This window comes from Cetorhinus maximus, chromosome 18 (assembly GCF_964194155.1).
Source record: "Cetorhinus maximus chromosome 18, sCetMax3.hap1.1, whole genome shotgun sequence".
Classification (NCBI taxonomy): domain Eukaryota; kingdom Metazoa; phylum Chordata; class Chondrichthyes; order Lamniformes; family Cetorhinidae; genus Cetorhinus; species Cetorhinus maximus.
This window is the reverse complement of record NC_135896.1, coordinates 52,212,289-52,239,101: the sequence shown is the minus strand read 5'-3', so window position 1 is coordinate 52,239,101 and position 26,813 is coordinate 52,212,289. Positions and strand designations below refer to the sequence as shown.

Sequence of the window (26,813 nt, the reverse complement as noted above, 5' to 3'; positions counted from 1 at the left end):
TGTCTATTGTTTATACCAATGCTTAAAAGCCTTTTCTGATTAAAAAAAAATGGAAAATCAAAGAATAGCGTTTTTAATGAGTAGAGGGAAAACAGTCAGGCATTTGGACAATGTCAACAAAACCTAATAATGATCTCTGCAGAATTCAGTGTAAATTGATGAGTGTGAAAATATTTGAAATAAGGAGCAAACTTCTTGGTTAAATTTGTGTCAGCTTGTTCTGATTACAAATAATAACTGTCAGCAGCCACACATTTCACTTTGTTTAATCACTCCATCTTTTAATGGTAATTGGCATTTTTCTACTCCAGAAACATTGATTTTGGAGAGAAACTAAAAGAACTGATGCTAACTATGCATCAGGGTTTAATGCTTTTCTGAAAAAGACAAGATAATCATTATTTCAATATCAAGAAGAGAAACTTCAAATTTATTGTTCATTGGCGACTAAAGCACAATCAATAACATATCAGATTTATTACAATTGCAATCAATAATGTTTTTAAAAAAGGCTTTTGAACTATGGTTATCAATTGTTACTGTAAATATAAACAAAATTATCAAAAACATTAAAATAACAATGTTCTGAAACACTTGCGGAAAAAAATGCATATTAAGAGTCTTTTGTAAGGTTGTGATTGGTAGGTTTAGAAGATCTCAGCCCCAGAAGTATCATCAGCATCTATAGTGCTGATGCTGCCAGACTGGTCCTCTTCATTCATGGAAGGTAGAGTTACAGACATTTTCAAAGGAGTTGTTTGAAGTTCACGAGACCTTTCAACCTGGGTACCTTAAGAATAACGGAAGTACATTGCCATGAAGTCAGATTCCAAAATTATGAAAATATCTGTAACTTTAAGGTCAGGGAAGATTTTCCATAAGCGAAATAAATGAGACTTATTTGTGGTACCAATATTGTTTCGTCTACTGATATGGGGAGAACATTCACTTTAAATTGCAACCCATTATGATTCACAGAAGGATATCTAGGCCATTTTACCACCACATTTGGTAACAACCAATCAAATATCTGAAATGAAATAACCAACATTGTAATTGATTGCAAAACAAAACAAAAACAGAATTACCTGGAAAAACTCAGCAAGTCTGGCAGCATCGGCGGAGAAGAAATCATTCAACGTTTCGAGCCCTCATGGCCCTTCGGCAGAACTGGCAGTTCTGCCGAAGGGCCATGAGGGCTCGAAACGTTGATTGATTTCTTCTCCGCCGATGCTGCCAGACTTGCTGAGTTTTTCCAGGTAATTCTGTTTTTGTTTTATTTTGGATTTCCAGCATCCGCAGTAGCTTTTAGCTTTTTGTTTTTATCTTTGTAATTGATTGCCACTGTTGACAGTGGTCATACGCCCTACTATCAAAGTTGTGAAATACAGCGGAAAAGTAGCAAGGAGTAAAACCAATTGCTTTCATTTTGTTCACTGATCAAAAGCAGAAGTGGATTATTACCGACCTTCATAGATGCATTTCAAAAATTAGCAACAGAAACATCAACCTCATAACTGCTATAGTCCTTCTGGATCATCAGAATATCCTCCTTAAAGATGCTAATACATGTTAATCAGTTCGTTTACAGGACTGAATGAACATATTTAACTATGACAACTGAGTAATTAATACTTCAAGTAATACTTTCTTTGGTTACAACAAATTAAGATTCATAGCATACAGTGTATATGTAGTGTATACACTGATCACTTGATTGGTAGTGAGTGGATTTTACTGAGTGGTTGGGATTGTGGGTTACCTTGGGGATGAATTCCTGGTGGTAACACAGGTGCTCCTATACATTGATGTACTGGCATGCTGTGCCAATGCCCAGTAGGTGATGGCTTTGTTTGACAGTTACTCAAATCTGGTGGGCTGTAGCATGGTCTAGGTGCTTAGCATGAAGCTGCTGTTGATGTGTTCACAGTGGGCCAGGAACAGGGACCAGATTTTTTAAAAATACATTAATACTTGATAAATACTACATCTAAGGGGTTAAGCAACCCTGGTCTAAATATTCTCTTTGGCAATAAACGTAAATTAATTTTTGGTCCTTCTACTGTTTAATGTATTACTATTAAATTTTACTGCAAGTAGTAAATAATTTAATGCAGGACTTTCTCAAGCCTAACAGTTCTAAACATCCTCATTTCATGTACAAATATATTACTAAACCTAAAACCATAAAATATATTCTGAAAAGAAACTTTAAAAAGTGTTAAGATAATTCAGGTTTGATATTCTATAGATCACTAAGGCTCATTTTTTTCAAAAATCATATTGGTGTGACAAATACCTGTGTTTTTTCTCCCCTAGAGGAAAACATATACTCAGACGTAAGTTATTTAGATGGAATATTTTACTTCATCGCAAGTAATAGTCACATCCATAAAAAAAGCTTTCAATTCTATGCCAGTAAGTATTCGTTTCACCATCACATGATTTTTGATAAATAAAATTAGTTCACATGCCAGAAGTATAATTCAATTATTTTCCATCAACAGTCCAATACTTCTAACTATGAACTCAGCTATTTCTAATAGATGGAGTTCTATAATAGTTGTTTTCTTTAAGGTTGGCATTGTCCTCTGTACAAAATATTTTTTTTGCTCTTTCCAACACTGATGAACTATAGCTGGATGACGTAGAACTATAGGTAGCCAAGCAGAAAGAGTGGTGTTATCTTGTGACAGCACCTGGCTCTTTGGTGGTTTCTTGCAAGGGTGGTGAAAATTCATCTTGATAGATTTTTACTGAAATATAGTGAAACATTGATCGGTGAAGTGTTGTTTATTAGGAGTGATAATGGCATATTTTCATTAAAAATCTAATGTTGCTGAATACATCACCCATGAAAATATACAGTCTACATATAGTCTTATGCATTTGTATTCATTAAGTTTCTGTTGAGTTGAAGGCTATGATAAAAATATACTATGCTGCAATGCAAAGTCAATATTTGTAATAAAACTGACTAGATTTTACTCATAAAAAGATGGAACAAAGCATAGTGATACTCAGCATTAGTTTTAAATATTTGGATTTCATGCGATTTTCAGGTTCCACAATTCCCAAGTTGTTATTTGCATTTTTTTTAAATATCAAAGAAAATCTGAGTATTGCCCCATGTCAAAATACTATTATTGAGTTGACAACCCACAACTTCAGAGGGATTACTTAAGAAAATGAAACCTGCTGAGTCCTTTAATTAGTTTTTACATTGCTGATGTTTGTTCAGGATGAAGTGACCTTTGAGGAATTGTCTTCTACTGTACATGAAGCTGTGATATCTCAAGAGTCTACTTAAAAAATGTGAAGAACTGGCAAATTGATATAGTTGTAAATAAATTTGATTTGTTTTAGCTGATGAAAAAATGTATGCACTTGTCCTATTTCTCATCGAGTTACACCCCTTCATTTAGACTTGAACATTAATTCTCAAAGGGGCCCAATAGGTGAACCGACTCCTGGGGAGGGTGGTGGGGAGAGAGTTCAATTTTAACCTCTCGGTGTGTGCAGGAGGTTAAAAGAGCAAAAAAATGCAGGCATGTCGGGAAGTTGGCAGGAACCTGCTGACTTCTGCATTTAACTTGAGTTTGTGTGTTAGCATACAGGAAACCCCTGTGGGACAGGTCTACCATTAACATTTGCTAAAAGCCGATGGACTGCATCTTTAACATTGAATTCTAGCTTTGACTATCAGTGCACAGATTTCCCAGGCTTCCTTGAACTTGCCAGGTTGAACAAGGTGAGAGGACAGTGGGGATTGACGAGGCTGAGCAATTGGCAGGCTAGAAAGCTTTTAAATAGAGATAAGAACATTGGAATATAGGATTTGGAAGCAGTAGTAGGGCATTCAGGCCTTTGAGCCTCTTCACCATTCAACAAGATCATGGTTGATCTGGTTGTCATCTCAACTCCACTTTCCTGTCTTACCCCATAACCCTTGACTCCCTTGTCTATCAAAAATCTGTCTAACTCTGCCTTGAATAAATTCAATGACCTAACCTCTGGGGAAGAGAATTCCACATGCTAACGACCCTCAGAGAAAGAAATTCTGCTCATCTCTGTCTTACAAGGGAGACCTCTTATTCTTAAACTGTGTCCCCTCGTTCTAGTCTCCCCACAAGTGGAAGCATCCTTTCAGCATCCATCTTGTCAAATCCCCTCAGGAACTTATGGGTATAGCCCCAAGCTGTTAAACCTTTGTTCATAAGATAAGCCCCTCATCCCAGGAATGAATTGCACGAGCCTTTTCTAAACTGCTTCCAAAACAGTTATATATTTTTTCAAATAAGTATACCAAAACTGTACCCAGTATTCCAGGTATGACAGCTGCTTGTTTGCCTAAATGAAAGGCTTTTGCTTGTCTGAGATTGTACTTACACTGCTTTGGAGGTGATTTCCAAAACTTTGGAGGCTATTTACGCTACCTTGGAGTTTTTTTGACTTTGATCTGAACCTCTAGCCTGTCAGCCTTCACTGCATATGGGTGCCACATATCCAGCCCTAACTTGGACCTCTGATAAGGAAGAAGAGGAACAACACCAGCAACAGCAGGGTAGCAACAGAAGAAGGAGAAGCAGCCGACCCCTCAGCCACCTCAGGACAGAGGGGATGGACACAGAGCTCCAGTCTCCAGGAGGCGATACCCCCAACACAAGACAGGCAGAGATTTAGCTTTCGGGAGGCTCAAATTTCACATCAGGCTGTTGCTGATATTGGCAGCCTCCTAAACGAGACTTCCTGTCAGATGGACCAGGTGGGCATGCATTGCCAGTGACAGTCAAGTCAATACAGCCTTAAATTTCTTCGCCTCTGGCTCCTTCCAAGGATTTGCTCGTGATACCTGTAAAATCTCACAATCTGGTGCATCTGCATTTCCTAAATAATAAGATGTCATATTTTCCCAGGGCCACCATGTCCACTTGCTACTGGTTAGACAGTCAAAATAAGAGGACTCCAGGATTTGCTGCTCTGGCTGTTTTCCCACAAGACCAGGGAGTCATAGATTGCACACACATAGCAATCAAGGTACCCTCAGATCAATCAGCAGTATTCATCAATCAAAAGAGATTGCACTCCGTCAATGTTCAGCTGGTCTGCAACCACTAAAAGATTGGCACGCATGTGATGTCCAGGAAAGGTCCAAATGATGTCCTCAAGCACAAGGATCGTCACTGGAAAACCACTGGGATGCTGAAGGTGCAATTCATGTGTCTGGACAGATCTGAGGCACCTTTTAGTATCACCAGAAAGGGTGCCCAGAATGATAGTGGTACGCTATACCTTTCACAGCATTGAGCTGCTGCAAGGACTGGAGCTGAAGGGGGAGGAAGATGATGAGCACTCTGTGGGCAGGATTTTCCACACCCGGTCTTCCAGTCCTGCCGCAAGTCAATGGACTTCTGGCTGGGGCACCACCTCACCCACGGCGGGTCTCACTCGCGACGGGGCCGGAAAATCCCGGCCTGTATCTCTGGAGGAGGAGGAGGAGAAAGAGGAGGAGGGCAGGACGAAAAAGAGAAGCCTGATGTGGCCAGAATACCTGCAACTACTCAATTAGCTGCCAAGGGTTCTCGGGATGGACTCATTCAGGCATACTTCAGCTAATCTGAGACAATGCACCCATCTGGCATACCAATGTTGAACCCACTGTACCCACACCAGCCCCCGTTACAAAGTCACATTGCCTACCTCTCCCTGTTTTGTGCAAAGAGAGAAAAAAGAGTGTTATGAGCGTGAGAAAAGGAATAAATTGAGGATGGAGGGACACATTTATGGAGGATCACTGTGGGGGATGGGTGTGACATTGTAATAAGATGAAGGTGAGTGTCAGTGGTGGCTGGTTAGACATAGGCGTGAGGAGGTACCTTGACAGAGAAGTAGGCATGCACCTGCAAGGTGTGTTGGCCTGCAGCTTGCTGTGCAGGAGAAGGTTGTGAAGTCAGAGTGAGGGGGTTGACACTTGAATGTGAGATGCACTCACCTTTCCTGCACTGATGAAGTCAGTGAATCTCTTTCACACTCTATCAATGACCAAGAGATTACACCCCTGCTGCTCATCTCCTCTGCCACTTCTTGCCATGTCTACTTGTCTCTGATACAGGGTTCTTCCTCCTGTCCACTGGGAACAGAATCTCTGCAGATTCTTATAGCCCGCAGCATAACATTTAGGGATGCATCAGATAACTGCATGGTAGTGTCCCCTTGTTCAGGCTCTCTTTCTAGATGTAGAATAACTCAATTCTGACTCTCACAGGGTCCTTTTATGTAGAATCATAGAATAGTTACAGCACAGAAGGAGGCCATTTGGCCTATTATGTCTGTGCTGGGCCTCTGAACGAACATTTCACCTAGTTCCACTCTCCTGTCTTTTCCCGCAATCCTGCAAATGTTTCCTTTTCAGGTAATGAAACGAATTCCCTTTTGAAAGCCTTGATTGAACCTGCCTCCACAACATACAGGCAGTGCATTCCAGAATCACTTGTTGCATGAAAAAGTTTTTCCTCATGACACCATTGCTTCGTTTGCCAATTATCTTAAATCTGAGATAAAAACAAAAAACTACTGCGGATTCTGGAAATCCAAAACAAAAACAGAATTACCTGGCTGAACTTGTTCTCACACTGAACAATTTCTCCTTTAACTCCTCTTACTTCCTCCAAATAAAAGGTGTGGCTATGGGTACCCGCATGGGCCCCAGCTATGCCTGTCTCTTTATGGGGTATGTGGAACATTCCTTGTTCCAGTCCTACTCCGGCCCCCTCCCACAACTCTTTCTCCGGTACAACGATGATTACTTCGGTGCTGCTTCATGCTCTCGTCGGGACCTGGAAAAATTTATTAATTTTGCTTCCAATCTCCACCCCTCCGTCATTTTCACATGGTCCATCTCTGACACTTCTCTTCCCTTCCTTAACCTCTCTGTCTCAATTTCTGATGATAAACTGTCCACCAATATCCATTACAAGCCTACCGACTCCCACAGCTACCTCGACTACAGCTCCTCACACCCCGCTTCCTGTAAGGACTCCATCCCATTCTCTCAGTTCCTTCGCCTCCGTCGCATCTGTTCTGATGACGCTACCTTCAAAAACAGTTCCTCTGACATGTCCTCCTTCTTCCTTAACCGAGGTTTTCCACCCACGGTCGTTGACAGGGCCCTCAACCGTGTCCGGCCCATCTCCCGCGCATCCGCCCTCACGCCTTCTCCTCCCTCCCAGAAACATGATAGGGTCCCCCTTGTCCTCACTTATCACCCCACCAGCCTCTGCATTCAAAGGATCATCCTCCGCCATTTCCGCCAACTCCAGCATGATGCCACCACCAAACACATCTTCCCTTCACCCCCCTTGGCGGCATTCCGTAGGGATCGTTCCCTCCGGGACACTCTGGTCCACTCCTCTGTCACCCCCTACTCCTCAACACCCACCGATGGCACCTCCCCATGCCCACGCAGAAGATGCAACACCTGCCCCTTCACTTCCTCTCTCCTCACCGTCCAAGGGCCCAAACACTCCTTTCAAGTGAAGCAGCATTTCACTTGCATTTCCCCTAACTTAGTCTACTGCATTCGTTGCTCCCAATGCGGTCTCCTCTACATTGGAGAGACCAAACGCAAACTGGGCGACCGCTTTGCAGAACACCTGCGGTCTGTCCGCAAGAAAGACCCAAACCTCCCTGTCGCTTGCCATTTTAACACTCCACCCTGTTCTCTTGCCCACATGTCTGTCCTTGGCTTGCTGCATTGTTCCAGTGAAGCCCAACGCAAACTGGAGGAACAGCACCTCATCTTCCGACTAGGCACTTTACAGCCTTCCGGACTGAATATTGAATTCAACAACTTTAGATCTTAAACTCCCTCCCCCCATCCCCACCCCGTTGCTTCCCCCTCCCTTTTGTTTTCTTCAATAATTAATATAGATTTTTCTTTTCCCACCTATTTCCATTATTTTTAAATCTACAACTAATACCTTGTCAGTCTTTCCACCCCACCCCCGCTAGAGCTGTACCTTGAGTGTCCTGCCATCCATTATTAATTAGCACTTTTCTTAGATAATATCACCACCTTCAACACCTCTTTGATCCTTTTGTCTGTGACATCTTTTGATTATCTGCTCCTATCACTGCTTGCTTGTCCCTACAAACACCCCACCCTCAACTTCTCTCTCCCCCCGCCCCCTACCTTAAACCAGCTTATATTTCACCCCTCTCCTAACTATACTCAGTTCTGTTGAAGGGTCATGTGGACTCGAAACGTCGACTCTTTTCTTCTCCACCGAAGCTGCCAGACCTGCTGAGTTTTTCCAGGTAATTCTGTTTTTATCTTAAATCTGTGTCATCTGCTTCTCGATCCTTCCACCAATGGGAACAGTTTCTCCCTGTCTACTCTATCCAGACCCATGATTTTTGAACCTCTATCAAATCTCCTCTTAACCTTCTTTTCTCCAAGGAGAAAGGAACAGTCCCAGCTTCTCTAATCTTTCTAAGTAATTGAAGTAAATGTGAGCAAACGTTTGTACTCTATGCTTCTATTTATAAAGCTAAGGATCACATGCCTTTTAAACAGCCTTTTTACTTGTGCTGCCACCTTCAAAGGCTTGTGTATGCACACTCCAAGACTTTCTGTTCCTGCACTCCCTTTCAAATTTTACCATTTAGTTCATATTTTTTCTTTCTACTAAATTGAATCACTTCACACTTCTCTGTTAAATGTCTTCTATTGTGCGTTTGTCCATTTCACCATGTCCTTGTAAAGTCTTTTTAAAATGTATTCATAGGATGTGGGCATTGCTGCCAGGGCCAACATATATTGCCAATCCCTAATTTCCTTTGAGAAGATGTGGTGAGCCTTGAACCATTGCAGTCCATGTGGTGTTGGTATATCCGCAGTGCTGTTGGGGAGGGAGTTCCAGGTTTCTGAGCCAGCATCAGTGAAAGAACAGCAATATACTTCCAAGTCAGGATTTTGCAAGAAATTGCAGGTGGTGGTATTCCAAAATACCTGCTGCCCTTGTTCTTCCAGCTGATAGAGATAACAGGCTTGGGAGCCTAGGGAAGTTGCTGTAGTGCAACTTGTAGATGACACTGCAGCCACTGTGTGCTGGTGATGGCAGGAGTGCATGTTTAAAGTTGTGGATAGGGTGCCAGTTACACGGGCTGCTCTATTCTTGATGGTGATGAGGTTTTTGAGTGTTGTTACAGCTGCAATCATCCAGGCAAGTGGGAAGTATTCCATCACATGTCTGACTTGTGGCTTGTGACATGCACACCACCAGCTTTGGATAGGCTCTGGGGAGTCAGGAGGTGACTTGCTTGCCACAGAATTCCCAGCCTCTGACCTGATCTTGTAGCCACAATATTCATGTGGCTGGTCCGGTTAAGTTTCTGGTCAACTGTGACCCCCCCCAGGATGTTGATGGTGGGGGATTCAGTGATGCTAATGCCATTGAATATCAAGGACAGGTGGCTAAATTCTCTCTTATTGGAGATGGTCATTGCTTGGCATTTGTGTTTTGTAAATGGTAAACCCAAGCTTGATGTCATCCAGGTTTTGTTGGATGCAGGCATGGAGAGCTTCCTTATCTGAGGAGATGCAAATAGAACTGAGCACTGTGCAATCAGCAATGAACATCCCCACTTTTGACCTTATAATGGAGGGAAGATCATTGATGAAGCAGCTGAAGATGGCTGGTCCTAGGACACTGCCCTGAGGAATTTCTGTAGCAATGTCTTAGGACTGAAACTATTGGCCTGCAACAACTACAACCATCTTCCTTTGTGCTAGGTGTGACTCCAGCCTATGGAGAGCTCCCCCACCCCCACCGATTTCCATTGACTTCAGTTTTGCTAGGCTCCTTTTTGCCACTTTCAGTCAAATGCTACCTGATGTAAAGGACAGTCATTCTCACTTACCCCTGGAATTCAACTCTTTTGCCCATGTTTGGACCCAGGTTGTAATGAGGTCTGCAGTCAGGTTGTCCTGGTGGAACCCAAATTGTGCATTGGTAGGTGGATAATTGGTGAGTTGGAGGGGAACTTGGTATACCATTAGCCTGCCGCCCTTGTCTTCTAGGTATTAGAGGTTGCAGGTTTGTGAGGTGCTGTTGAGGGAGCCTTGGCAAGTGACTGTAGTGCATAGTGTATATGGTACATATTGCAGTTATGGTGCACTGGTGGTGAAAGGAGTGAATGCTTAAGGTGGTGGATGGGGTAGTAATTGAGTGGGATGCTTTGTTCTGGATGGTGTTGAGCTTCTCGAATACTTTTGGAGTTGCGGATATCCAGGCAAGTGGGGAGTATTCTATTGCATTCCTGACTTGTGCCTTGTAGGTGTTGGACAGGCTTTGAGGAGTCAGGAGTTGATTCACTCACTGCAGTATGGCCAGTTTGGATCTGCTCTTGTAGACACACTGGCCGGAATTCTCCCATCCCGCCTACAGTGGGTTTTGTGACAGGCAGGAGTGGAGAATCCAGCTGCAGACAAAAGGTTGCAAATCCGCTGTCATGAAAGCAAGTCGCAATTCTCCTGATGGTGTGTCCATGGCAGATAGGTTATCCCACCGACTAGTGGTGTGAACGCAATGTGCATTCATTAGCAAGTCATGAATGCTCATTAAAACAGCTGCTTGCCGGAATCTTGCCACACCTTCCAATCTTGCCACGCCTTCCACACCAGCAGGAAATTACGTCAGCCTCAAATCCATTTGAAAAAGGGTGGCATGCACAAGTTGGACCTCAGTTCACTGGTAACTTCGAGGTGAGTGAAATATATCTGCCGTAGCGCTGTGCTGGTCTAGTTGCAATGAACGTCACTCTGTTGAGGCTGTAGGGTTGGACTGCTGTCAAGAAGATAAAATAATTCTCATAATGTTATTGGAATTTATTGTAAAATATAGTAATAGTGGGGTGTGTCTATGTGTCTGTGTGTGTGTGTGACTTAATTGAATTAGTCTGGGTGCTTTGATTTAAGAAGAGAGGTTAGGTTTGAAAGCCAGGCTAGATTGTTTTCAAAGGAGGGATGAAATGTGTCACCTAGCCAGGTGAATTTTAGAAACAGTGTGTTTATTTTTCCCAATGATTACTGGTAAAACTTAGTGCTAATTTTTTTATAAACGGGGAGATAAAGTCCAAAGACATAGTGACACAATGGGTATTTGCATTCAAATAGGACGATATGTATTAAGAAGAGAAGACTGTAAGGAAAGGAATTTTTAAAATCTTACAAGTGTGAAAAAGCCTTCAGCATCTATGCCTCAAGCTGCTGTCTCCAGGGACTGAAGTGAAGAGAACTCACTTTGAATTTGACTTCTTCAGGGTATCATGTTTCTTTGCCTGGGTCTTTTAAAATCTATGTGTCTTACTGTTGCCTTAACGAAAGTGTAACTGGGAGTTAGATTGATTAGGGGATTTAGAAGTTGTCATTGTAGTAATTTATAGATCTATGTATATATTTAAAATCATTTCTCTTATTAATAAACGTTTAATTTAGTTTTTAAAAAATCTATAAGACTTGGTGGTCTTATTACTACTGAATTCAAGGCACGCATCTCAAAATTTATACGAACTTCAAAACAAGTTGTGGCAGTTGTTTCAATTTTCCCTTTGGGATTTGAACAACTCAGCATTTACCATCAGCTGTGTCATAAGTGAGAGGGAGGAACTGAAAGAAATCAGTATTAGTAGGGAAATGGTGTTGGGGAAATTGATGGGATTGAAGGCCGATAAATCCCCACGGCCTGATAATCTACATCCCAGAGTACTTAAGGAAGTGGCCCTAGAAATAGTGGATGCATTGGTGGTCATCTTCCGAGATTCTATAGACTCTGGAACAGTTCCTACAGATTGGAGGGTAGCTAATGTAACCCCACTATTTAAAAAGGGAGGTAGAGAGAAAACAGAGAATTATAGACCAGTCAGCCTGATGTCGGTAATGGGGAAAATTCTAGAGTTCATTATAAAAGATTTAATAGCTGAGCACTTGGAAAACAGTGGCAGAATCGGACAGAGTCAGCCTGGATTTACGAAAGGGAAATCATGTTTGACAAATCTACTGGAATTTTTCGAGAATGTAACTAGTAGAGTCGATGAGGGGGAGCCAGTGGATGTGGTTCATTTGGACTTTCAGAAGACTTTCGACAAAGTCCCACATAAGAGATTAGCATGTAAAATTAAAGCGCATGGGATTGGGGGTAGTGTATTGAGATGGATAGAAAACTGGTTGGCAGACAGGAAACAAAGAGTAGGAATAAACGGGTCTTTTCTGAATGGCAGGCAGTGACTAGTGGGGTACCACAGCGATCGGTGCTGGGACCCCAGCTATTCACAATATATATTAATGATTTAGATGAGGGAGCTAAATGAAATATCTCCAAATTTCAGATGATACAAAGCTGGGTGGGAGGATGAGCTGTGAGGAGGATGCAGAGACGCTTCAGGGTGATTTGGACAAGCTGAGTGAGTGGGCAAATGCATGGCAGATGCAATATAATGTGGATAAATGTGAGGTTATCCACTTTGGTAGCAAAAACAGGCAGGCAGATTATTATCTGAATGGCTATAAGTTGAGAGAGGGGAATGTGCAAAGAGACCTGGGTGTCCTCCTACACCAGTCGTTGAAGGTAAGCATGCAGGTGCAGCAGGCGATATGTTGGCCTTCATCGCGAGAGGATTCGAGTACAGGAGCAGGGATGTCTTGCTGCAATTATACAGGGCCTTGGTGAGACCACACCTGGAATATTGTGTGCAGTTTTGGTCTCCTTATCTGAAGAAGGATGTTCTTGCTATAGAGGGTGTGCAGCGAAGGTTTACCAGACTGATTCCTGGGATGGCGGGACTGATATATGAGGAGAGATTGAGTCGGTTAGGATTATATTCGCTGGAGTTCAGAAGAATAAGGGGAGATCTCATGAAACCTATAAAATTCGAACAGGACTAGACAGGGTAGATGCAGGAAGGATGTTCCCGATGGTGGGGGAGTCCAGAACCAGGGGTCACAGTCTGAGGATACGGGATAGACCATTTAGGACTGAAATGAGGAGAAATTTCTTCACCCAGAGGGTGGTGAACCTGTGGAATTCGCTACCACAGAAAGTAGTCGAGGCCAAAACATTGTATGCTTTCAAGAAGGAGTTAGATATAGCTCTTGGGGCGAAAGGGATCAAAGGATATGGGGAGAAAGCGGGAGCAGGCTATTGAGTTGGATGGTCAGCCATGATCATAGTGAATGGCGGAGCAGGCTCGAAGGGCCAAATGGCCTACTCCTGCTCCTATTTTCTATGTTTCTATGTATGTTTCTATAACATTGCTCCTTCTCTTTGCTTTCACTGTCCGGAGGAACACCACTGTGTTGTGGTACTCATGCAGGCCTTCACTTTCAGAGCCTAGCACTTCAACTGGGGGTGGGCTGTGAGGCGAGGGTCAGGTTGACGAATACGATGGGGGCAATGGGGAGGGAAGGTGGTGGAATGGCAATAAGAGGGAAGGGCGAACACGATGGGGGCCTTTCTGGGGTCACCCTCTAACCTCTTGTTGCTGCAGGAATGAGGAGTCTGCTTAGAAAGAAAGAAGGAATACCTCCTTGCGATGAAAGCCACTTAAAGCCAATGGCTTCATTAGCACTGTTAAAGGCCTAATCAAAACTCAGTGGCTACAGATCACAGTTATTGCATCTCAAGAGTAACATGTAAGAATGTAGAATTTGGGAATGTAGGCAATAGTGAAGGAGGCACAGCTGTATCATATGGCATTCCATCAATGAAGGCCTGTTATGTGTTCACCAGATGTGACACTCCTAATGGGCCAAAGGGCATCCACTCATTGACCATGAGCAGTTGATTGGTCATTAATATGCCATATTAGAGATTGGAGCACAGAGTTGGGTTGGGTTACTCATCTCACTTAAATTTTATCATCCCATGCAGGGTTCAAGATGTTACATATCTGCAATGCCATCTTGGTCACCTCGATGTGTGTGCTAGTGTCTCAGAGACAAGGCGACATCAGCCACCATGCAAGTAGGCAGGAAAAACTATGGACACTTACAGTCTGCAAACGTGTCATCTTCTGAGCTTCACTTTCTTGCCCCTAGAATCACTAATGTCTTCAATGTTTCCTTTCAGAGAGAAGACAAAAGAACATATGGATCCAGGGCTCAATGCTGTCTTTGTCAGGGTCCTAATGCAATGGAGGTGGTGAAGGAGGGAGACCGACTCCCCATGCAGCTCCGTCAGAAAGGACATGGTCAAGCGGAGCCAGAGCATGAACAAGAGGGTCAGAACGAGAGGCCCAGACAAGGGGGCGACTTGCTAGACATAGGGTTTACCGTCCAAGAGTCTCCTATTTACAAATGAGTGAGAGGCAATGCCGTGCATGTCTGCGCTTGTCCCGAGATCTGGTACGTCACATATGCCACATTCTTCATGAAGACCTGACGCCACGTGGAGTTGGAGGGTATCCCCTGCCAGTGGCTTTTAAGGTGAATGCAGCACTCAATTTCTTGGCCTCTGGTTCTTTTCAAGGGTCAACAGGCAACCTGTGTGGTATTTCTCAGTCCACTATACAATGATGCATAAAGGAGATTACAGATGCCCTTTAGAGGAAGGCCTATCATTATGTCAGGTTTGCTCTGGATGAAGATAGCCAGGCTGCGAGATTCACCGGCTTTGCCACCATCTCAGGCTTCCCAAAAGTGCAGGGTGCAATAGACTGCACCCATGTGACTATATGGGCTCCATGGCAGCAGACCCTGATGTTTATAAACAGCAAGGACTATCATTCCATCAATGTACAACTTGTGTGAGGAGGTGGGATGGAGCAGAGGTTGGGTGAGATGCATGTCCCCTGTGTGGTGAGCCCTCCCCAGGAGGGCCAGAGTGAGCAACATGATAGATGGGACAGTGGTGATGTGAAAGTCTCGGTGAGAGAATGAGTGTTGATATGTGTCCCGTGCTAATGGTTGCGTGAGACCCCTGAAGAGAGTAGCCATTTGAGTGCATGACGTCATGGTGAGAGTTAATATTGGAGGGTGTTGAAGGATGACTTACCCTGGTGGAGCGGATGAAATCATTTATCCTGTTCCTGACTGGGTGACATTTTGGGAGCTGATGCCAGCCGCGCTGACCTGCTCCACAACCCCTCTCAGGCCAGAGAGGTGAGGCTGCTGTGCTTCCTGCAGCCATCCCTAGAATAGAGCGCATGCCTGTGCGCCTGCACCCCTCTGATTAAGGCCTGGAGGGCTTGGTGCATGAAGCTGGGTGCTGCCTTGTTCTTCAGCCTCTTGGCTTCCTCTTCCGGCTGCCAGACATCTCTGGTGGGCTGGAGAGAGTGAGATTGTGTTGGACTGGCCTTTAAAAATGGCACCCGGACCTGCAAACTCGATAGCTGACGGCAAGCACATGAATCAACTTCCGACCCGCCAGGTGATTCAGACCAATACGCAGCTTTGCATAATTAATGAGGTTCCAAGCACAGAATCAGGCGTGAGTTCCCACCATTCCAGACAGCAGGGTGGGCACTGCCGAAACTGCCCACCACTGCACTTAGTTTTATGCCACCCACTAATTATGTGACCAGTCCAGTTAAGTTTCTGTTCTATAATGACTCACAGGATGTTGATGATGGGGGATTCAGTGATGGTAAGGTGATTGAATATCAAAGGGAGGTGGTTAGACTCTCTCATTGGAGAAGGTCATTGCCTGCCACTTGCCTAGCACAAATGTTGGCTTGCCACTTGTCAGCCGAAGCCTAAATGTTGTCCAGGTCTTGCTGCAAGCAGCCATCAACTGTTTCAGTACCTGAGGAGTTGCGAATGGAAATGAAGAATGGTCTGCTAATATCCTTCTCATTTTCTACTACATCTCCGAGTTTTGTATCATCTGCAAACTTTGAAATTATGCCCTGTATACCCGTGTCCAAAACATTAATATATGTCAAAAAAGCTGTAGCCCTATGATCAACCCCTGGGGAACACCATTCCATACTTCCTTCCAAATTGGGCAAAAAACTGTTCACCATTACTCTCTGCATTTTGTCCTTCCGCCAATTTTGTATCCACACAGCCATTGTTCTTATAATGCCTTGGGCTTCAAGTTGCTAACAAGTCTATTATATGGTACTTTATCTGTTGCCTTTTAAAAGTCCATAGACACAATTTCAACCACACTATCCTCATTCCCCTTGTTACTTCTTACATTACTGATCTTTTTGTTAGGATGACCAACTTTTACTAAGTTCAAACCTAATTAATGATTTCAAAAGAGCATGCCTGATGGCATAGCAAGTTTGTCCAGTGTGCAGCTGAGTCATGGGGAATAGCAAAGTCTGCAGGTTTAATTCTTGTCTGTTCCACATTGGCTGATTTCGGCTTGGGTAATAGTTGTTTCAGCTATCTTAGCTAAAGAAAGGAAGTGCTGCCTAGGTTCTTCTTCATCTTGAGTTCTCTGCCTGAAGGCAGGTCCTTGACGATTATTCACCACAGTAAAGTGCTGTGGTTTTTTTTTACAATGGGTAGGGGAGTAGGCAAGCCCCAAGTCTATATGTATAAAATACACACACATATATACATATATATAGGGCAAAGACAGCATCAACTTGACTGATGCCTGCTGCTATTGAATGCCTGCTAATGCTCACCATCACACGAATAGTAGCCAATTGGGTGAAGTACCTATTGCCCATGGAATTGAACCCCAGCAAGATTAACACATTTAAGAGAAAAGACAAGAGGGGAAACAAAAACAGAAAATGCTGGAAAAACTAACAGCAGATCGAACAGCATCTGTGGAGAGAAAGGCAGAGTTAACGTTTCAAGGCAACATGACTCTTCAGGGTATCACAGATGGTAGAATACATTTCACACTCGCCAGGATACAGATTGTAAAACCAGCATTCGTGTAGGATGATATTTCTCATATTAACAGATGACAAAGGTCAAATGCATGATGAGTCAAATGTCAAGCTCATCATACAGCTTCCAGGTAAGATGATGATCAGATCACCAGAGTAACATGGATTAGATTGAGTGATTTGTTTTGAGATGACTTCTGTGAAGTCATTTGGACTCGAAACGTTAACTCTGTCTTTCTCTCCACAACAGCTAACAGCAGCTGTTAGACCTGCTGAATTTTTCCAGCATTTTCTATTTTTGTTTCAGATTTCCAGCATCCGCAGTATTTTGCTTTAAGACATGAGGAGAATATTGGAATAGAAAAAACACAAGTGTGCATATGCAAAATGGTGCCCACATTGCATATTTGCAAAATGGCCAGCATGTGCAAACATGAATATATGCTGTGATAAAATAGAAAATATTGGAAATACTCAGTAGGTCAGGTAGCATCTGTGGAGAGAAAACAGAGTTAACGTTTCAGGTCTGCAACACTTCATCATAACTCATTTTTCTTTTTAAAATAAGCCATGTTTGGGTCCACACATACATGTTAAAGAGCGTTTTATGTAGCATTTGAAAATCAAACTTTTAATGTAATCACAATTTCATCTGAAACCAGATAACAAGTTCAAAACAAGATGCCGGTCACGCTATTTCTTGTAGGAAAACATTGCTCTATGTCTTGTTTTCGGTAACTCAAGTCATTCCTCTTGACCATGAATGCACTCTTTATTAATCTGTTTCACAGCCCTTGGAAGGGCACTAATATCCAGAGGGGATTTGTCTCACAAACCTACAATAACCCACCAAAAACAGAGACAGTGAAAGAACTCTCAGCATGGTCTCCTTAAACAGATATGTGGGTATATATGGTACATAGGTGAAAATTTCCTTGTTCTAGCACCTAGCCTTATTGAATTATCTTGGTACAGCAACAGAGGAAAACTAGGTGGGCTCCCTTACAGATATATAATGCAACCTGATGTTCCTTTAGGTGCTGTGCCCAGGCAGTCGTTTATGTTCAGGTGGGAGAAAAGGACAATCTGGCCAACAGTCTACTCTTAATGACATTTTTTGCACTAAATTCCCGCTTTGTATTATTACTTGCATTGCCTAATTCAAATTATTGGATTCATTTTTTTGAGGTGGAGTGCTAATGAGTTTTAATTATCAGGAGTAGACTGCAATCACTTTCTATGGAGTTTGATCACAGTATTTATGAAGCTCATATCACTGCTTGATGTATAAAAATCTACAGAACCTCAATAACATGAACAGTTCTACATATAGGCAGTTATTCTACACACTGCTGTCACTGCTTAGATGTTTCACAAATGAAAAAATACTTAACAAGTCTACAGCTTCCTGGAAACAAATAGCCAAACTACCAGCACCTGCGAGAAGAGGCACATTTTTCCCATTCTGAAAGACTTGGGATAATATTATTTACATGTTTTCTCTTAATACTAGATTCCAGCTACTTTGACATCAATGACTTCCAGCTGCACACTTTAAACACTATTTTTCCCACCAAACCTGTTGTCACAGATGGTGTTCTCTAAGCACAAATGTTATCCCAATGTGCTTGAATGGAACACCTGGGGCTATTTTATACAACATAATCAAACTTTCAAGGATCACTGACAGGTTTTCCTTCTAACAGTTTCTTGAGCATACAAAGGCTAGCTCATGTGTGGCTCATCATTATAACTTAGTTTTGAAAGCCAGATGGTATTATAGCACGTTAAAATAGATGGTAGACAGAAGTCATCTCAAAACAAGTCTCTCAATCTAATCCATGTTACTTTGGTGATCTGATCATCATCTTACCTGGAAGCTGTGTGGTGAGCCATTTGATCTTTGTCGTCTGTTAATATGAGAAATGTCATCCTAGACAAATGCTCGTTTTACAATCTGGATCCTGGTGTGTGTAAAATGTATTCTACCATCTGCGATATAATTTTCAATTTTCCATGTTTCATGATTTTCTGAATTATCATCAAATCTATATATTAAATGTGGTCTATGAGGTTCATGATTCACTGAAAATCCATAAGTACATGTTACTTTTGTCGTGGTGGTGCTGTGATATATATTTGCATAGTGATATAAAAATTGCCAGATGATAAAAGACCAAGGCCCACGTAGTTCACCATCTACCATCTTGGTAGTTGCATGATACAATAATAATGCAGCTGTTGACTAATCGTGGCAATTAATCTCTATGGACCGGATTTTAAGGGGTGCTACCATCCATGCCACCCCTGTTAAAATGTCAGGATTGGGGGGTGGGGAAAGCCTGCCCATGATCTCAATGGCTGTTCTGCAGCAGTTTAATGCTGGGAGGCGGGAACTGGTTCTGTTGTGCAACGCTGAAAGGCAGGCAGCAGCCACGACTGGGCTTGTCATTGCCCAGGAGCAGGCAGGAGAACAGAAGCCAGCAGTCTCATCCGCACCCGCACCCGCACCCACTCTCATCCCCATGGGCAATTGAAAATCCAGCCAATAGAGTTTGGTGTATTGTCATGGCTCAGGTATCAAAACGTTTTCTGCTAATTGTGTAAATAAGACTCATGCTTAGATATGTTGAATCATTAGCCAGCACGTAATCATTATTTCTCTTGATGTCTGATTGCTCTTCCGCCAGTATTTCCCTCCCCATTCTCAGCTCCACTTTTTGTAAAGGTTGTTTGGTGTTACATGGAGCAATCTGGAGGATTGTATGGTTGAACATAAATTGTTTATTGGTAACCCATAGCTATGTCATATCCAAGGTACTGCCATGCATGGATGCTGTCTCCATGCTGGCTCCTTCCAGACTCTACTCCACAGACTCTACATTCATGTGACTCCTTACATCATACTGTGGCTGTAATGTTCTCCAGTCCTGCATTAACCCTTACTCTGCTTAACACCCTTATCCCACACCTTCCCCTGCCCCCGCCAAGTCCTTACGCAAACACATTTAACACGTAATTTTTAGTTTCCTTGCTATCCCCTCTCTCCACCTCAAGTCTCTGGCTTCATAAATGCAGACGGTCTGGAGGCTTGACAATTCTTCCAGATCTCATTCTGTCACGTTTGGAGGAATTATACTCTCAGTTGCTTTGGGTTGACTTTGTCGGTTTGGCATTGAAATTGTAGTACTCTATGTTTTTGGTGCTTGGTTGTCTCCATTTGATTTGGTTCTTATGCTCCTTCAAGTTGCGTTTCTCTTTATCAACAACCCGTCTGCTTTGGTTGGACATCATGGGTTTGTCTTGTTCCTTCTGAAGGGAATGTGCGCTCTGTTCATTCCTGGGGCAGGATTTTGCCCTTGGGCGGGGCTACACTGCGGGGCGGGTGGGGACAGTTGGGAAGCTGACTGCCGCCCACGATCAGGTTTGCACCACGATTTCACGCTGGTGGGCCAATTAAGGCCTGCCCAGTGCAGAACGCAAGTGGCAGCGCTCAGTGCTGCCTATGCGAGCGGGGTGAGGAGGGCGAGTGGGCCTAGCGCGATCTTTGCACATGCGTGCGAAAGAGCGCTTCAATCTCCCTGAGGCAAGATGAAGTGCTGTTTAAAAAAATATAAAGGAAATAAAATTGTCATAAAATATGTCCCCTCATGTGACTCTGTCACATTACTCTGTCACGTGAGCTGGGACATGTTTTTAATTCAAAAACAACATTTTTATTTGATGTTTATTTGCTGTAGGAAACCTCATCCCTCTCGTGGATGAGGTTTCCTAAAAAATGTAAAGGCCGCTTGGCCTTTTCGCCTGCTCACCAACTGTAAGGTTGGATGGGCAGCGTAAATTTGAATTTAGATTGTTAATGGCATTAATAGGCCTTTTAATTATTGGTGGTTGCGTAGCTGAATCCGGCGCACGCCTGCCGAATGAAATATCGCAAGGCTACGCAATGATATCGCGCGCCATTTTTTACACTCGGGCATGTGCCTACACGCCGAGCGTAATATTCTGCCCTTAGAGTGGACTTGGATTTTCTCTTTCCGTGGGGTCAGCCGTATCCATCCTGGGCGTTGAAATTTCAAAAATGGAACCTTTATTTCCACTTGTTGCACAATTTCAGCCATTTCATTTTTGAGCAACTCAAAAGGTTCTCAGTAAGTTTGAGGCCATCCAGTGCTTTTCCTTCTAGTTCCTTAAACTTCAGCATCAAACTTACATTTTCCAGTCTTTTATTTTTTTGTCTGTGCCAAAGCTTTGTCTTTGTCCTTCATTTTGGTTTCACTGTTGGCCAGGTCTATCTCTGGCGAAGTCTTAACTTGTTTCAGTTCTATAATCGTGCTACTCTTGGTTTCATTATCCGCTTGCAGCTTGGAAAGTTCTAATGCTTTTCCTTTCAATTACTCTTCTTTTCCATTCAGATGGTTCTTCAGTTTCTTTCTTGTACCTCTTGGCTTCCTCCAGGAATATTCAACATTGTTGAGTCTTCTCTGCCAACTGGTTCTTCAGTTTGTTCAGAGAATTCAATTCACTTTGCTTCTCTTTGCAATTTTCCAGAGGAACAAACTTTGACCTGAGAGATCCTTGTAGTGTGTGAAGGTCCTTCAACAGGTTTTCTTTTTCTTTGTGAAGCTCAATTGCTTCATCTTGAGTTTTCTTGTAATTCAACAGAGCCTCCTTGAGGCTCTGCTGTTCTTCCATCCTGCTGTTCAAGACAGTCTTCATTTCTTCATGCTGCTGAGGGGTTATGTTCTCCTTTTACATTTGATCTTGGAGGACAATCAGCTGTTCTTTCAACTGTTTATTTTCTTGTTAACTTTTTGTCAACTCACACTGTACTTCAGTGCATTGTTTTGTTGCTACTGATGGCTCCAATGCTGAAGTAGTATTCAACATGTTTTTAGCTTCTCATGTTTCTGCAGGGCTACATACTGATTCTTCAAAGAGTCTTTCAGGGCTGCAACCTTTTTGAGTACCTTTTCCACCTGCTGTTGTGCTTGGCTGTACTTCTGGTTGAGGTCTTTCAACTCAGCTCTGACATGAGCATTTTCCTGTGGAATTGTTTCATTTAATTTTTGCAGGTTTTGTTTCTTTTGGGTTATCTCAGATAGCTTTTCTTCATTCACAGCCAGCTGCTCGCTCCTGCTACCTGTTGTTGCAGCTTGGGTACTCTGTCAGCATTTCTAAAAAAACCCTATTTTTAAGCCTTTCAGCTGCTTCTCACCTTCTTCCTTCAGCACTAAACACTTCGGCTCATGCACTTCATTACGCTGACATGGTTTGCGACCATCTTGTTGTTTGCTTGAGTGATGTCTTCCTCGGCCTGGAGTCTCCTGTCTTCCTTGCTCTGGAGTCTTCTGTCTCCCTCGCTCTGGGGTTTTTTGTCTTCCTCGCTTTGAGGTCTTTTGTCTCCTTTGCTCTGGTGTCTTCCATTTCCCACAGTGCTTTTTTGGGGATGTTCTAGACCTTTTAAGGTCTGCACTCTCCACAAATTTGAATTTTAAATATTTGTCAAAGGCTTTTAATATCTCACCAAATGTGGTTGAGGATTGATCTATACCTTGGTTTAGGATTACTTCATCCGCAAATACACCAAACAAGTATAAAAGCGTATTAACTTGTACTTCTTCTGATTTATTACTTAATCCAGATGTACTCTGATAATTTAAAACATTTCTTCTCCAAGACTCCCAATTTTAGGCCTTGTAGTCCCTTGTCTTAGCCTAAATTGGCCTGGAAGTTTTAATTTTCTGCCATGGCTGTTTGATTTTTCCTGTAGTTACTGCTTTAAATGTCATTGCCCTTTTAAGAATGTCTTTACAGTAACCATTTTTTTCTCTCTTCAATATGCCTCTGCAACTGCCAGTTTTTAATCATGTGAACTTCCCGCACTTCATCTGGCTCCTGCTTTGATCGTGAGCCATTAGTTTTTTTTTTACTTTGAAAACTGCAGCAATTTGCTCCTCTGAGCTCTGAAAGTCAATTTCAGGGTGATTCTTTTTTTCTCTGCCTGCTGTTTTCTAAACTTTTCATTTTATTTCGGCTCAGCTTGGCCCACCTCATGTTATGGTGCCACCTGGCACTGCAGATTTCTCGCAGCTGCCCTGATGGCTGCTTATTTTAAAAGGTAAGTTCAATTTTTTTAGGTTTCTACTATATTTTTCTCACCTGTCTTGAGATTTGGCCATGTCTCTGGATCATGCCTTCACTCAGCTCTCTGGGCTCTGCCTTCACTCAGGTCTGTCTCATCATCTAGACAGTGGATTCTTCTTGATACGCCTTTTTTTTCATTTGTTTTTTAAAAAATTGCTCAGCCTTTATTAATGATCAGACTAGATTCCTTGACTCTTGCTTTTTTTGATCAGGTCTGGCAATGGATCTCCACGTGCTCTGGTGGAGTCCTTCAGCCTCCATGTCAGTAATGGAGCTTTCTACTTGGGCAATCACCAATTGTTTCTACAAATTTTCTTTTTAGGCAATCTCCAACTGTGCATCCAATTTAAGTGCACTTCTCTCAGGTCAGGCTTCGGTTTCTTCATTTTTTCAAACCTTGGGATTGCGGGGTCCTTCTCCAGATGCTTTGAGGTTCTGGGTTCATTCATTTTGCTGCCACCATATTGTAAAGGTTGTTTGGTGTTTCACAGAGAGCTCTGGAGGCTTGTATGGTTGAACATAAACCATTTATTGAAAGCCCATAACTATATACACATCCAAGGTATTGCCATGCCGTCTCCATGCCGGCTTTTTCCAGACTCTACTCCACAGTCTACTCTCATGTGACTCGCTACATCATACTGCGGACAGGACTGTTTTCCAGTCCCACATTAACCCTTACTCTGCCGAACATCTTTATCCTACACTCTTTGCCTAAAGGCACAAGTTACCTTTATAAATATCTCTATACTAAGGGGACCAGGATGTTTAAAGGATAGCATTAAACTCATGTGATAAAAACAGTTTCGATAAATCACCAGATAGAAATCTTCACTCTTTACAAACAACATTTGATTGAAACTAATGGCTGAGACTCTAGGATAATGGTCAAGGTTTACAACAATGAATGAGCACATTGGAAAAGATCTTGGCTGTTACAATTGTTCCACCAGGTGATAATTTTACAATCTATGATGGCTTTTCAGTTTCATATTCTTCTATGTTTGTGCTATCCAGGCAGCTATCATTTTACAAAAGGCCTAGTATAGATACTGGCAACATGAAGTAAACACATGTGAGCAGTTTGTCCTGATCCTGCATTCATGTACTGGCTCATCTGGGTGCAATGCACCGTGATAAACAGGCAATGGAGCATCACATAACTAAGTTTCTATCCAATAATTTAAAATCAGTCAGACTCCCTTAGTGTGTGATCCTCCATGCCCAATTTTCCTCGATGTGCTACATGATCCAATATATTCAGATACAGGAACAGGAACTCTGCCTCACATGGTTGAGCATGCATGCATAACATATTTTGATGTTCACACTTGAAGACACATTAACAGGTTCAAGAGTAGAAAGGTTTGGAGGAATGGCTTTTTTAAAATTTTGAAGAACTGGACTCCTTTTAGCTGTAGTCTTTTATGTGCAAAAACCAAGGCTATTTATGGGGAGGATTTTCTTCCTGTCGGGCAGGCCAGTTGGGAGTGGGCAGGCACGCCGCCATTTTGCATGGGCGGGCCAATTAAGGCCCGCCTAGCATGACATGCACCCGGAAGTGCTCAGCGCTACCTCTGCAGGTGGGGGCAAGAGGGAGAGTCTGGGTCTGTGCTCTTTTGTGCCTGTGTGCGGAACTGCCTCAGGGAGATTATTTTCATAACTTGAATTTTAATAAAGAAGCTAAAAAATCATTTACACATGTCCCCTCACATGAGCTGGGACATGTTTTTCAAATGTTCCAAAAATATTTATTAATTTATAAACCCTTCATGAAACCTCATCCCACCCATGGATGAGGTTTCATGAAAAATATGAAGGCAGCTTGGGCTCTTCGCCTGCCCGACAACCTTATGGTTGGACGGGCAGCACTGTGAATGTCTTTAATTGATTTATTAATGGCCTTGATAGGCCTTTGACAGTTAGGCGGGCGTGCAGCCGACTCTGGTGTGCTCCCGCCAAACGGAAGATCGGAATGACGCGCGGTGACATAGGGATGCATGCCCGACATCACCGCAGTCATTTTACACATCGGCGTGCGGGGGTAAGCCCCGCATGCCGAACAGAAAATTCTCCCCTATGTCTCTGTTAATGTGCCCTATTCTACTCCCATTAGGAACAATTCCATTGCCAATGCAGCATGCTGGAAACTTAAATCAGGCCTGCTACATCCAGATGCCTGATGATATATAATGGAAGCTGGAGCTGCTATTCAATGTTTTTGTCCTGACCTGTTCTTGCGCATAAGCATAAAGCTTATACCTTTATTTTAGCATTCAGGCCAGGTCAGACAGTGGTGATAATTGAAGGAGATGCCAGCAATTGTAAAGCAGAAACAACAGAAGCTTATTAGAGACATTTTCTTGATTTATTTTATTGCTGTGCAGATAGGACATCTTCACTGAAACAGGGAGTAATAATTCTGAATACTCGGTCTAGGTTGCATAGCTAGGGACGAATATTAAAATGCTTGCAGCTTGATTCTGGGGAGCTGCCTGTTACTGCTGGGTAGTACCACTGAATTCTCATCTTGTTAAAATCTACCTGTGGCTCTCACAAGGGTTCAGCTAAGCCATTACAAATCAGGAAGGAACCAAGGGCAATTCCTGGGTTGTGTTGATCTAGCTGATCTCTTCTGGGAGAGGGTTTTGCGATGGGGGGAGGGGGCAACACTTGACACCTAAGCTCACACCTTAAAAATGGGAATGTGCAAAGTATTGGAGGGTATTCGACACCTATGGAACAGTACTTCAGCAAGCAGTCAATTCCATGGGGGTGAAAGGAGAAAACCGAAAAAAAAACTTGCACATGATAGATGTTGTGAGTGTGTCAGATTTCAGGCAATGTAGCTTGAAGCTTTTGATATAGCCCTTGTGAATGTTTGGCTGGGTTTCAAAAGATGTTAAGGATTCAGCTCAGCAGGTGATCTATTGATCCAAGAATGATTTAAACTTTTAAGAGGCTGTAACAACAAAATATGACTTTGATGTGGTTTCCTGTTTGTTTACAAACCTAATGGGCATTTAAAGGATTATTTTTCTTTGCACTGGAGTTGTTTCTTTTTCTTTCCAGTATCAATAACAGTGTATTTGAATTTAGGGTTTTATTCGATTGTTAGAGATTTAATTTTTTTCCAATAATTTTAAAATAATTCCCAGTGCTATTGCATGGCTCTTGAGGACTGTACATAAGTGCATATTGAGTGAGTAGCTATGGTGGGGCATGGAAGTTGTATGAGGGATGAGGGGACATAGAGTGGTATGGGAATCTGAGGGGGCATGGGTAATCTGATGGGGCATGGGGTGGCACAGTGGGTGGGTGGGTGAGGGGGCATGGAAGTGGCATGGGAGATTGAGGTGGATGGGTGGCATGGGTGACCTGAAGGGGCATGGGTTGGTATGGGGGTGGGTGGGGATGAGGTTCAGGAGCCTTTAGGCTATGTTGGGACCTAGGCTGCTGTGTTGGAGAACCGAGGCAGGCCTAACTGACCTGCCTCTGCACTCTTACTCCTCACGAACTCCACTGCGGCTCACAAAATGCACTACAAACCTGGGCCCTGCGTGCAAAGACAAAAATCCTGGGCAAAGTCACACATGGATCAGATGTGCATTTTAGAAGGCACAAAAGTACGCAGGTCGGGTTTTCCCAAGTCCACAAGAAAATCCAGCCCTTGGTGTCAAGTTCAGCCATGGGTGAGACCCAAGTCATGTTAGACTTTCTAACCAGCTGTTACCAGTTTGGGAATTTTAAATCTGCAAATTGAGACTAGGCTATGACATGAATCCTCCATTTTAGAATCAGAATGAATATTTCCT

At 42.9% G+C, this 26,813-nt stretch overlaps 1 protein-coding gene across 1 annotated transcript in view; it reads right to left on the bottom strand.

Annotated features, from left to right (window-relative positions):
- Positions 1–260: 260 nt before the first annotated feature.
- The window catches only part of kiaa0586 (KIAA0586 ortholog), a 657,376-nt gene continuing 630,823 nt past the window's right edge, over positions 261–26,813 (bottom strand). The window contains exon 32 of the mRNA XM_078562702.1: positions 261–790. Coding sequence (XP_078418828.1) covers positions 648–790 — 143 coding nt within the window. The 3' untranslated portion in view covers positions 261–647. The remainder of the gene's footprint in view (positions 791–26,813) is intronic.